Source organism: Drosophila pseudoobscura, chromosome 2 (genome assembly GCF_009870125.1).
Source record: "Drosophila pseudoobscura strain MV-25-SWS-2005 chromosome 2, UCI_Dpse_MV25, whole genome shotgun sequence".
NCBI classification, from domain to species: Eukaryota; Metazoa; Arthropoda; class Insecta; order Diptera; family Drosophilidae; genus Drosophila; species Drosophila pseudoobscura.
The window spans coordinates 13,077,311-13,091,443 of NC_046679.1; the positions used below are offsets into that span (position 1 = coordinate 13,077,311).

The following is a 14,133-nucleotide window of genomic DNA, read 5'->3' on the forward strand; positions in this document are numbered from 1 at the left end:
AACACTTGGAGCTTATGTGGTTACCTTACCTTGCTTCGCCGCCTTGTCTCACACGTCGAGAGTCGAGCCTTTGAAATTTGTGGCATGCCCTACCGGGGCACAATTAACACATCCATTTCCATAGCTCTAGCAGGTGTTCAGAACGCGTGGGCACTTAATTAAGAGATGGCTAGATCTGAGCGACAACATGTCTTTAATCTTCTGATAAAGGATTGGCCACAAGAGGAAACGGTTCGCTAAGTAATTATTATATTAGAAAACCCATCTCGTGTATCAATTTAAGCTATAATTTTGTTTGGCAATTACTTTTTGGTATCGGATAAGTACCACTTAAGTTATGTTGAAGCATACATATGACCTTATTTAAAGAATTACTGATTATCTGAATGCTCCGTGGCTTTTCCAAGAAGAGCGTGCCAATAAAGCCAATGATCTGGATTAACTACTGATAACCCTCACTGTACATCTTCCGATTAGTTAATCTCGAATGGGCCTGTCTTATCTTCTCCAAGGGGTATATATTCTGTTGAATTCTACGTACCAGTTCAATTGTTTCAAGCAGGCGCTTAAGACTGGTCACGATGCCCACTTCTTCCATAACTTCAGTGTAAGTCGAGTAAATCAAAAAGAAATTTCACATTTTAATATACATTTATACGTATTTCCAGGTTTCTTTCGTTGCTCTTCCTATGCCTCTTTTACACTGGGTATACGGACAATAATCTGGATGAGGATAAGCGCAAACTATTTGAAATTTACAATAGCTCCCATGATGATATGACCAAGATCAATAATATCCCAGAATTAGTCAATATATATGAGCGCATTTCTTACACCTTATCTCCGGATCTAAGGGAAAAACTTGATAGGATTATCGATGAAAATACAGCTTTGGATCATGATACTATATTAGTGGATGGCATACCTAGACAAGGCGGCAAAAAAAAAAGAAAGTTTATAGTTCCCAAGGTCTTGACTGAGCCTGTAAAAGACGTAGCAAGTGGATTCTTTCAGAGGCTTGGATCGGGTCTGTATGACTTCTTCTTTGGGAAAAAGGAAGAAGAGTAACATAGTATACATCAAATTTGTATATCATATACTTTAACAATTCGAGAAATACAAATCGTGCACATTTAATAGTTGTTGAATTCATATTTTCAGGGATTAAATGGGCATCATTTATGAGTTTTGTTGGTTACCCTCCATAGTGGGAGTGACCTAAGCAATATTGATCTTTGCCACGTTTTAGTGATCATTCCTCGACGCTTCCTGGGAAGCAGAGTAAGAGTTTCTGCTATGTCGCAGCTCCATATCGATAATGCTGATTCTATATATGTATGTACCATATGTATACACTACTCGAATCAAGACAAGAATTGACATTGACAGTAGGCATTGACAGTAGATGGCCTATCTTTCCTGGTCAAGGCGTGATTGAGTCCTAGTTTCCTTCTTCGCAATTTGCTTAAATTCATTTTTATTTCCGCTCTTTATGGCGCCACAAGCATTTCCTCTAATTTGCCACCAAAACCAACAGGAACCGCACACACAAGTATCGGGTCAAACACAAGCACCAAGTACATCTGTACATGCTCGAGTTGTATGTAGCTTGTACATAATCATTGCACGTTCTCCATATGGTCACACCCACACGAATGCAAAGACATAATGACCGCATCATTCACCATACAGGCAGAGCCCGAAACCCTATTTACAACTCGTATTTGCCGTTAGTTTTAAAGGCCCAAACGTGCGCAACGCCCTGCGTGTGCGAGTGGGCAGTCATAAAATAACAGTTGGGGCCGGCCAAGAAGAGGGCTCAAGAAGTAGTTAGGTATGCCCTTGACGCAATGTTCTTTCCTGCTGCCCGAAATGGCAAGCTTACTACCAACCCACTCAACCCTTGATCAACCCCACACTGGGTTCAGAAAAATAAGAAAATATTACATTAAAGGGTTCTTGAGGGCCATAAGTAGAAAAATACTACATTGGAGTGTTCTCAAAGGCAGCTATGAATTACATATAAAATCAACCCTCATATTTAAATAATATCTGAAAGAAAAAAAGGAATGAAACCTATTGAAAGTTTGCCACTTGCCTCCTGTGAGGGTTGAACTCACGGCCTTTGGTTTACGAGACCAACGCTCTACCACTGAGCTAAAGAGGCACTGCGAAGAGCGGCGCCAAATGCCTTATATCACCCACCCCGCTCAGCGGTGCTTGGAAATTAAGAATAATGAGCGTGAAAGAGAGAACAACTGAGAGATGCTTATCAAACAGATCGTGACTCATCGTCATTGAAAGAACAACACACCTAAGTAAATACAGTATGGTTAGAAAATGAGAAAATTAATGGAAATATTTATTTATACTTTATTTTAGGAAAATTAGAAAGAAATAGAAGAATTAGAAAGTTCTACTAAGAAAGTAATATGGGAAAAAGAGTCAAAAAGTTAATCTGGTGAAACTTGCCTCCTGTGAGGGTTGAACTCACGGCCTTTGGTTTACGAGACCAACGCTCTACCACTGAGCTAAAGAGGCTTCGTGGTAGCGGCTGCCAAACGGCGCATACCAGACAGCGCACAGCAAACAGTTCACCAAGAGAGCGGCAGCACAAGAGAGCAGCATAGCGTCGCAGAGGCATGCGCAGTAAAAATTCGAAAATATTAAAATTAATATTAATGGATATTAATTAAGTCAATTCTAATTTTAAACGTCGCAAACGGAGTAGCTGTTTCATTAGCAAGAAAGTGCATTAAATAAACTATTGTTATATTGGTCATCAATTTAGATAAGACATTTCCCACTATCAATATCACTAAGTAAATGTGTTGAGGAAACTGGAGATGTTTCTGATAATTGCAAGCACACAAAAGATACCTATTAGCTAATAGAGAACTGAAATTTCGTAATTGCAGTATGCATTAGACAGTTAATATGTGGCTATCCATCATGATGGCAGCCCAGAATTTGATGCTGCTTTTTGTTGCCTCTTAGCGTTGACCAAGGCGCACAAACACACACACAGAAACATCACTCATTGTCACAAACACACAACCACACACATTATGTGTGTGCCACAAAGCGGAAATGCTTTGTGGCAGCTCCAAATGAAAGCATTTTCCTTTTCCAGCTAGTGCAAAAAAGTGCCCAAAACATGGATTCAAATTTTCCCTACCACTGCCCGTTGGCTCGTAATACATGCCAGTTTCAGTCTCCCGGCCTTGGCTTTGTTTCAACTTGAGCCACCAGTGACAAATTCACTTGTCACACAACACAATTGCGGTGAATGATAGTCAGCCACTGAATTCCCCGAATGTGGACAAATATTGTGCCAGAGAAACCGAGCCACGCTACCCAACAGATGTCGACAAAATATGAGTGACAATTCTATTCGTTGCAAATTGAACTGGCCCGGTCGAAACCAAGCAGGAGCCAGCCAAGGCAGGGAAGGCCATGCCAAGTGGTGGCGGGGCACGCAAACGAGGCATTAACACCCGTCATAACTGGGGCTATAAACAACGGGTCCTCCGACACAATCCCAGAATAACTAGTACGTTCGGTTTATACTGTGATGAGATTGTGATGTCACCGAGTCCCCTTCTACACCAAAAGCAACACCTGATCAAATCGAACCGACCTTATTGGCTTAGTAATGCCTTAGCAGTTATAATACGCATACTATCGCTAATGTGATAGTCCAAATAGTCCAAAATAATCATAAACTAGACTGATTAAATCAATAATTTGCTGCAATAACTAAACCAACAAGATTCTTATCTCAATATTCTATTCGCATAAACGATGCCCCTTAGGGCCACTATGGGTTGACCCATAACATGTCTGTTTTCTGTTCCCTCTGCTCAGTACCCTTCTGGTTGGCTGAGTGATTTACGCACAGGCGTAGGGCAAATTAATTGCCACTAATCAAGTGATTTGAATTTTTCATGCGCGAGCCTCGTAAAAAGGATTCCCGTGTTCTTAAAGTTCTTGTTAGGAGGCGGCCTAAGGCAATTTATGGTGTTTTATAGCATCACTAATTGCACGCAAGCGCGGGCTCTGATTAATTACTGTCAAAAATGGGATTGGAAAGCGACTCCCGTTCTCCCACATGTTTATTGATTTTCTTGCCAAACCAACATACACGCACAAATACATGGCTGATAAATGAAGCTAAACGACAGAATTTATATCCCGCCCGAGAGCAGAACAATAGGGGAAAATTAAAGAAAATGGGCAGAAAAGCACGCCCCAAATTCTTTGGGCCAAGAAGCTAATTTATGGCAAGCTGCTCCAAACGAGTGGTGACCTCTGGCATATGCCGCTTCCTCCGGCAGACGGGCATCTTCATTTGGGGTTTGATTTTGTACAGATCTGGCCAAACTGTCGAAATTCTCGAAGCGGCAAGACCCATTCCTGGTTGAGATATTTGCGGGTTTTTAAGTAGATACGATTGGGTAGGCAGCAGCAATCTGTTTTGGGTTAGTGAAAGGCCTCCCTGTACAATGTGTATGCATACCAACAGTACTATCAATGACCAATGCTTATTTGCATATCGCTGCTGCCACTTTTTATGGCCGTTAATTATTCCAACTTCCAGATGGTCAAGTACAAATTAAACGCATTTCAACAGCTAATAAAATTTAGTGGTCTCACGTAATATTTATTTATTTATGGCTGGTCATAAATCCAATTGCTAAAATAATCAAAAGTCATCTGAAATAAATTAAACGCCCATGCCGCAGGCCGGAATGCCCTGCAGGCCATACCAGATATCCGGGATAACCATAGCGAACGAAGCGAGATGGCCAGAACACTTAATGAGGCACGAAAAACAATTTGACAAAAGCTGCGGGCGCTAGCCGAGGAAAATTACCATAAAGAATGCATGAAATTTGCAATTAATAGAGCAGACAGTGGGGGAAAACGAACGGGGAGGGAGAACTGTTCCGACTGCTGAATGGTGTAATTAATTGAAGTGCAAATAAACAAGGCAACGAAACAGAAGTAACCGGAAATGGCCGCCCCATTTGTGGCTGCTTTGGCCGAGCACTGTTTAGACTGGATTCTAGTTGTGGTCCATTTCAATGGAACAACGCGTGTGTGTCTGCCAGTCACTGGCTCCTGTCCCAGTCAGTCAGTCAGTCAATCAGTCAGTCAGTCAGGTCCTTTCTCCCGAGCTCACATTCACACATACAATATTTGAATAATGAAATTACCTGGCATGCTTTCAGCGTTGACTCTCGCTTCAGTTTTGTCTGTTTGTGGCGGGCTTTTTTCTTGTTTTTTTTCCTCCGAATGGCATAAAAAGAACAAAGCACAAAACAAACTACCAATACACACTCACACACATACAGATATGGACGATACCAAAGGCCGCATCCGCACCAGTCCCCTTCTCGATTGCGGCTTTGCTTTGTGCCCACGAACGTCAATGGCTTTGTGTTTATGTTAGTGTATTTGAGTAGAAGAGTGGGTTTTGTGGGTGTATGTGAGTTTGCGGAATTTTCAACAATTTAATTTTTCAATAGAAAACGGAACAAAGGGCGGCCTGCCCGGAAAAGCGAACTGCAAACTAATTTCCATGGATTTACATCGACACAATCGACAACAATATTATATTTGCTATCAATAACAATATTCTAAAAGACTTATATCATATCGCCACCAAAAACACAACCTATTTCTCTAAAATAAACTGCTCTAAACAGAGCTAAATCTAGGCCCGTTCTTAATCCGATCCTTATCTGAGGTAACATGGGTCTAACAAATGGCTAACGAAGTCTTAATCGATACCCATTTGAAATGCTTGCATGTGTAGAAAGTTTAGGACTAACAATGAAGATGGCTATGATTATGAGAAGGGTGCCCGTGCCTGCGGTCCCGCCCCCTCACAAAAGCATAAATGATGCCAATAATGTTGTGTGGACCTTCCATGGCCATATCGCCCTGACATTGTTATGACTAACCGCACAGAACACACAGCCGCTGGCGATTCTTCAACATGAGACGATTCTGCCCCTGTTCTAATAAATTCGATTAGATTTACCCACACAAAATACACCCGCCATTCCCCACCCACACACACACACACACACACACACCCACTCGAGTTGAATTATTGATTCGTCCTTCGGTTCGCATAACTTCATTAATAATTCCTCAATGGCATTTAAAAAACGAGGAAAAGAGCGAAAGGGAAGCCTGCAACAATGGAGTAACGAGAGTCGCGGATAGCCGTGAGAATGAGAATGAAAATTTACAGGCTTTAAGTCTGGTTAAATGCCATCAAGAGCCACGTCCGTACGTGGCATTTTGTATATGGGTTGCTCTCTTTCAATGAATTTCCAAAGAACTCATTTAACGTCGTAAAAAATCGAAAAAATACTTATTGCGGCTGTGCAAAATTAAAGAAAAACAAAAAATAAGAAAAATCCAGAGTCCCATACGACCCACACACACACACAACGAAGGGCTTAAAAAAAGAAACCGCAAGTCTGAATAAAATGGCCGCCCCGGAAACGGAAAAGGAAATCACTCGCATTTAAATTTGTCGGGGTGGCAAGAAGTGGCGTCGGAAAGGAAAAGAAAAAACGCAGTTGCGTTACCAGTAAGCAAATTAGCTTTGAGAGTCCCAAAGAAGAGGCGGAGCAGCGGCGAGGGAGGTCCCTAACTGCCAATTGGCATGAAAATTCATGCAAAATCAAAGCAAATTAAAGTGAGAACGCCGAAACGAACGTCACGAAGTCAGCGAAGCGAGACGAAGGAGGGGCGTTTCGCATAAAAAGAAAATCCAGGAAACTAGAAGCATGTCGCACACACCCAGCCGGAGAAGGACGGGGAATACGACTGGAAAAGGGAGATCACAGTCGGCTGCGGCTCCTGCCCCACAATTTATAACGTAAAACACATAAATTTCGAATTTGTCACAAGAAATGTTTGCTGTTAGCCGCTTTAACGGTATTTTGGTGCAGGCAAATGAAAATAAATCACCGCACCCGCAAGGAGTGGGAGAGAAAGTCAGCTGCGACCAACGCGGCGTATGAGTAATGTTGAACTTGAACTTCTTGGCGATTGGCGGCACAATTTTGGCCAAGTTTATCTGCCCGGATACCGGAGTGTATCGAAATGTATTAAAACATATTGATATTAAACTGGCAAAGAAAACACCAGCAATCGGATTAGGTATTCAGTCAAACAACATTTAACCAATCGCTTGCTGGCGTTGGACTAATTAAGTGATTAAGTCCAATGAGGCTTGCACACTAAATGCGTAATATTCCTTGAAATAAACTTGTTACATATGGCTATCGGTCCTTTGTACGAAGCCCAAAAGAGGGATCAAAATTAATTAAAAACAGATTATTTAATAAAGAACATAACGGAGCTTATACAAGCATTATTAGAATAATAAAATGTATTATTCTATATACGAGTTTGCATACACGGACATTAATCAAGAGTTGTGTTGTATTTTTAAATCAACCAGGAGCACTTGGAGAATTCAGATTGCAAAGGATGGGTTCAGTTACGTACATTTCACGTACGTGGGATATACGAGTGTCCCAGCCCCAGCAGGTGGCCAGGTGGTCGGACTCTAGTTTAAATTGCTTTTGGCAAACTTTTTCTATTTTATTAAATTTAGTATGCTTGTCAGTATGTTTAGTCAGTTACGAAACGATTTTCTTAACTGAAGGATGTTGAGGAAAGCTGGAAAAGTGTGGGTGGCTGTGTCCTGGTCTACAGATAAGTACCAGCTGCAGTCCACAATGGGATATTCAGCTTCAACTTTATACAATATATACTCGTATGTTCTGCTGCCTTCTCCAATTCCGCATGGAATGAAGCTGCATTTGCAATTTGCCACACGTGGCATTCTTTGTACAGTTACCCAGATACACACTCGTACACACTGCCCTACCTGGTTTTGGGCCATGGGCCAGAGATGGTAATCGTTTGACGGGCAATGTAATTAAAATGCCATTTGCTATGGCAATGCCCGGAAATACATTCAATTATCGGTGGCAGAGTCCGTGAATGGCATTTATGTTGCGTTCAAATTGAAATTCGATTAAATCTCTCAAATATTTAATTAAATTCATTTGTTCTGCTTCAGGCCGAAACATTTTGACGAGTGTATAATGAAATTTTCCAGCCACAGCTCTCAATTCGGAATGAGTGGGAGAGTCCAGAAACCAGCTCTGCTGTGCATATATATACGAGCATATATTCAATCAATTCATCCACTTTAAAGTTGAAAGAGTTGCCAGTGCTTAAATTAAATATACGCCATGTTCGACGGCAAGAACGGCAGAACAATGCAAAATGGCGTAAAATTGCACCCAAAATAAACAAAGAAAAGGGAAAATATACAAAATAAGCACTTTTAACTTTGATGTTTGATATCGGAGCAATTTGCAAACTCAAACGAGCTCAAAACCCTGCGTATTATTCCACCGCTGATGAACCAACCAAGAGGAGCAGCCAAAAAGGAGCAACAATGTGTAATATACAATATATAATACAGCAGCGTTCCATTTATTGACTTTTTCTTGAACAACTTTGTTGCTTTATGTGTATTCTGCTGCCATAAAGCGCAGGGTAGGGCAGGGCAGGGTAGAGCAGAGCAGGCCGCCGCCAGCCAACAGCCGGCTGAAGGCTGAAATTTATGAAATTTTTAGGGACTCACGCAGTCCAGACCAAGGACCAATAAATCATTTAATGTGATCCCAGGGCACAGTCCCAGGACACAGCCCTCGAGCAGGTGATGCGCACGGCCCACCTGATGTTCGTTTTTAACGGTTTCCGGCTGGCCCGAAAAATGTCGGAAATTTCCGGTGCCCAATGCATCGATGATGATGTTCTCGATGCTGCCGATGATGACGATATTTATGGGTTTATCAAAGTAAAATGTATGGGACTTTCGCTCGACTTTCTCCTTAAATTATTCAATTAGCAGTTGACGATAAGCGGGAGAGGGACCGGGAGCCAGGAACTGTTGGCTCCGCTTCATTTCCCTAGTCAATCAATAAGCCGGGAGCATCTGCTTATCGGGCCGAGGCAGGCGGGGTCACTAAAGCGTGACCTTCAAACATCCTTTCACACATTTTCCCTCCATTTACGCTCGGCTTTTTCCTTTTTTAAATGCCTCACATTAAGTATAAAAAAATGTAATAGGTTTCCTTTATGGGTCGCACGCTTGGACGCTGCGCCGCTCAGGTCTGGCTCTGCCCCTGCCACACAGAGAGACAGCAATAGCTCCCAAAAAGAGGGGTCGCAGGATGCGATGGGGGTGGGTCCCGACGGTTGATACAAATTTTTAGCATTTTATGACAAAAAGCATCCCAGCCAGCGGCAGTGCCGCAGCAAGAGCCAGCCAGCATTTGAATCGATAAGCAGTTTGAAGCCTTTCAGATTTCAATTGTTTCGCCCTCCTTTATTGTTCCTGGCAAATTTTTTATGATAACCAAATCCATTTCAATGCCATCAAAAATGAATGAAATGGTTTAAGAGCGGAGAATATGGCAAATGCCATGCATTGGAGCTCATAAATGGATAAAAAAGGCAGGAAATGCTGGGAGCGAGAGTGGGGCAGGGAACGCAATGATTAGAAATGCAAATGCATCCAGTCCCAAAGCAGACATAAAATGGCCAACTAAGAGCAGAAAACCAAACTTGGCCCTCCACTCCTTCCACTCCTTCCACGCCTCCTTTCTCCCCCCTCCCTTTAATGTAAACTTTCTGTGCATATTTGGTTATTTTCATGACTTTTAAGTGGGCAGAGGGACAACAAGCCGAAACGTCGCCAAGTGCCCGGACCTCGGCTCAACTAATTTATTAATGCACAAATGCCGCTGCCAACTTTTGAATTTTAATTATTTGGCCATGTAGCGGAGGCCGGAAACGCGTCAAAGCCAAGGGAAACACGTCGAAGGGCGGAGCAGAGGACCCGGAAGTAATGCAAGAGAACAAATAAAACGCCCGAGGGGACATTCCGGATCAAGATGGTGAAATTCAGAGGCCCTGAAGCAACGAGGCCCTGCGTTATATCTAAAAAAGGGAAATAAGAAATTATTTTAATTAAAAATTCCTGATTAAATCTATTGTGATTCTAAACAGACCCATAACTATTTCGAAGAGGATTGTATGAGTAACGAGTAATGGAATGAATCGTTTCTTGCTAAAACTATGGTATTTTCTTTAGTCATTATGAGTAGATTTTTCTAGAACCCTAAACACAAATATCCTTTGCCAAAGCAGATATATTTTTACCGATTTTGTACATTCCTTTTTCAAACAAAAATTAAAAAAGTGTAAACCCCAGAGGAAAATCGAAGCCATCGTGCCATTTCTGTGACCATTCAATATTATTTGCCATTTGGGACTTCATTATCAGAGGCAAGCTCAAGACCGAAATACCTTCACAATCAAGTTTCCAGTGAAATCGTCTAATTAAAAGGCATACTGGCTCCTTGAGTCAGCGATTTAAAGAGCAAGGAAAAGCGAGAGAAAAAGTAAGAGGGTCAAAGGAGGAGATCTCTTTGCCTAATCCTCAGCTACTTATGGGCCGGCTTCAACGTCTTTGGGTTCGCTTTTGCCGGTTTTTAGAGCTTTGTGCTCCCTCAACACGGTTTTATGGCCCAAGGCTCTTGAAATTAGCGCGTCGGACAGCCAAGGCCGAGATCCCCACCCACTCTCGGGCCGAGCTGTCGTATTGATTTTTTGTCACTTTTTTTTTGGACAAAACTCTGTCAGAAAGTCCTGTCCTGGCCTGCCATCATAATTGAGGGCACAATCTTAGACGTGCGGCGTTAATTAATTTTTATTGCCTTTAAAGAAAATATATTTTATACCGCTTTCCGCCGGCAGTTGAATTTATGCGCTTTTTCCGACAGCGCCTGGCCTTAAAGGAAATGAAATTCATTTGAAAACAAGTCCGTGTCCAACTTTCAGCAAACTCCGGATTTATTTCCCGTTCAACACTCAACTCTTGTCGCCGTTGGAAAATTTGCCTGACTAAAACAGTGGCAATGGGAAATTGGATTGTGTTCATATCCCTGGGATTTTGGCGACGTGTCAAGGACGAGTTAAATTTGTTGAAAATTCCAACTGCCATGCGAAACCTTAAAACTCGAGGACAAGTTTTTCATTCAACTTTGTTGTTAGATTAAAAGCATTTCCCGACAAAATGGGAAAGTTCTCTCTTTCCGTCTATTCCGCATTTGTGTGTGTGTGTGTCTTTGCGTGTGTGTGTGTATCTGTGTGGGCCTATGAGGGCGTGTGGCGCAAAGAGCCAGAAAGTCGCATTGGCTGACTAACAAAATGGAAGTGGTGACTAGATGAAACAAACCACTGCCGCCGGCAATAAAAATCTATTACATTTTGTCAGACACAACTTTGATTTTACGAACTGTCAAACTACACAGAAATATTTGAGCACAGACATGCCCACAGACACAGGACACAGACTCCCTCCACTCCTGTTTTTCTATTCCTTTGGCTGCTTGAAAGTTTTCTGTCAAGCACAAAACTTATGCAATGGTTTTATGATGCCACAGCAAAGAACTTGTGAGGATCCGCAGCTCCTTCAAGTATGGCATATATGTATATACATATGTAATGTAATAAACATTAGCCACTCCCCACGTGACTCTGTTTTGCTCCGACTTCCTGCCTTGGGGCAACATCAAAGGGAAATATTTTCATCATAAAATCTCCACGTTGCATATTTTATCGTCAAATAACACTAAACGTAAAGCATTCCCCATATCTATCTTTTTTATGATAAGTTTTTTACTGCACAAATTGGAATAAATTTTCCTGAAATTGCACACAAATAGTAAAAGCAAATACACTGTAAAAAGCACGTTAAACAGCTAATTTGGAAAGGTTATATTTCGTCATTCATGGCAGAATTAAATTCGATGTCAGTCCAAACAGCAATACAGCGGCAAAATTGTGGGAAATAAATGAATGAAAACTCAAACAAAAAATAAAAAAAAAAGGTTCGCGGGAAAAAATGTGAAAAACTTTGACGTTGGGGGAGCAATTTGTAGACCATTTGCTGGGATCATGGATACAAAAAAAAAAAACATAAAACTTTTTAATTTCTTCATGATGCTGGAAAAAACAGAATTATCATTCAGCGCTGAGGTGCTGCCCATAATGCTGAAGGAGATGGAGAAGGAGGCTTGGGGCCAATCGCTCACTTGTGTGCGATTGCACTGCCATCATGTGCAGGGAGCGGAAAATCACATGAAAATGCCAGCTTGAGGCCCCCCAATGGGAAAACTTTGCACAGCATTTATGAGAAAATTTTGAGTTAATTAGTTTGATTTCATGCTCCAAGTGTCAGGCATCCAACTACGGATTGCCAATGCCGTTTGCCAACTCATTAAAACTTGCCCCAAGTCCCCCAACCCCCTCCCCCCCAGCTCTGAGGGCCCTGTGAATGGTAAACGATTGCTGTCGAAACAACAAAAAAATGCCACAGCATTCCTATGAGGTGGTCTCCGCTGTCCTCTGGGCTCATTATATATAGAAATCGATTGTGAGTTGAATTATATGCAAATGGCTTGACAAGGTCAGCTGCTGGGCCGAAAGCTTCAATCAATTAGTGCCGCCTTGCTTTAAGCTTAATAAACTGTGAAATTTTAATTAAAAGCAACGAAACTTTGCCTGATTTATGATAAGTTGAGGCAAAGAAAATTATAAGATAAAAGGATTTAATTTAAAGTTTTTGCCAATTGGTAATTCCACTTCTTTGTTCTGTGCTGGCTGGATTAGACTCCAGATTAAATATTAAGCACTAAAGAAATATACAATTATTCCCCAAACAAGCGAATACGGGCTTTAAGTGTATAATACAGTCTGTGGATAGGTACTACCGCCAGTGATGGACATTTCATTTGGAGCTGACAAAACCCAAACAACGTTTTTCCCAATTAGCATCACTCGCAATTTCACACTTCCCTCTGACGACAGGACATGCCTCGAACAACACGAACAACTGAATCAGAAAGAAAACTACATGACAGCCATGTAAATGCGATATGTAACATGTAATTTCATTCGGGGGCTGACAATGGAACTGAAAATGGGATGGCGAATCATCACAATGATAATGATGATGATGATGATGGTGGCGAAGCTGTGGACAAGGATGAGTTGTGGATGACGCGGCCCAATGAGGAGGCTGCTGATGCTCATGTCAATGTCAATGCGCGGGTACACGGCGGTACCAACATGTCTCTCTGATTAGTGCGGCTCAGGCGGCAGCAACAATCAATATTAATGCATGTCAGCATTCTGAAATGTTTCTGGGCGTGTCAAAAGCAAGGACATGGCCATAATTATGAACCCATCAACGCAATAGTTGGCTTTTGCTGGCTCTTCTAATATTTCTCGCTATTCTATTGACAGAGCTTCGCCGACAAAAAAGAGAAGGTGGAACAGACCAACCCCTCCATCATCAGCATCAAATTGTCGCCTGGGAACAATTTGTGGAAAACTTGGCTGGCATCCTTGGGTCTCGGGTCTCCCAGAGCACCGTTCCCCCGAGCTGACAATAAATATTTTTGCTTTGCTGTCAGAATGAAAATCAATACGCACAGGAAGTGCTTACATATTTGGAGACCAGCATACATACACACAGATACAGATACAGATGTATACCAATCTGTAGTTTACATTCAGAAGTTTTCATTCCGAATTTCCAGGACAATTTCCAGATATTGTGACCACTAAAATGCACACAGCCTCAAACAAGTTATGCATAAATGAAATGAATTTCAGTGACGTCATCGTCATCACACACACACACAATGAAACAATGAAAGGAAAGCCTCAAATCGCATTTCAAATTTGTGCCAAGGCATTTCGAGTGAAAATGTGTCCAGGGCCACAAATTGTGGCCAGTCATCAGAGAAGAGCAGGCCGAGAGGCGGCAGAATTAAGTGCTGACAATAAACAATCCCATGAATATTAAGTACACCGTAATTGAGAAGATTTAAGATGTACAGAAGCATCTACATAAGTATTATTTCTAATTGGGAGATTATAAACAAACAGAAAAATAAAAAACAATTTAAGAACATCTATAATACTCGAAATACCTTTATAGAATGATTAGAA

At 41.7% G+C, this 14,133-nt stretch overlaps 1 protein-coding gene and 2 non-coding genes across 3 annotated transcripts; 1 reads left to right on the forward strand and 2 right to left on the reverse strand.

Annotated features, from left to right (window-relative positions):
* Positions 1-534: 534 nt before the first annotated feature.
* On the forward strand, positions 535-1,137 carry LOC4801544 (protein Turandot B1-like). Its single transcript, XM_003736497.3, has 2 exons — positions 535-607; positions 669-1,137. Exons 1-2 carry the CDS (start codon positions 582-584, stop codon positions 1,066-1,068), a joined length of 426 nt encoding a protein of 141 aa, XP_003736545.3. The 5' UTR covers positions 535-581; the 3' UTR covers positions 1,069-1,137.
* Positions 1,138-2,095: 958 nt separating this feature from the next.
* On the reverse strand, positions 2,096-2,167 carry TRNAT-CGU (transfer RNA threonine (anticodon CGU)). The gene has a single exon. It is a non-coding gene; the product is annotated as a tRNA-Thr (tRNA).
* Positions 2,168-2,469: 302 nt separating this feature from the next.
* Positions 2,470-2,541, reverse strand: TRNAT-CGU (transfer RNA threonine (anticodon CGU)). The gene has a single exon. It is a non-coding gene; the product is annotated as a tRNA-Thr (tRNA).
* Positions 2,542-14,133: the final 11,592 nt, after the last annotated feature.

Bases quoted from the DNA above. Each gene is read 5' to 3' on its own strand.
- LOC4801544 (XM_003736497.3), top strand. From the start codon at position 582: ATGCCCACTTCTTCCATAACTTCAGT. The intron at 608-668 runs GTAAGTCGAGTA...ACGTATTTCCAG, and splicing joins ACTTCTTCCATAACTTCAGT to GTTTCTTTCGTTGCTCTTCC.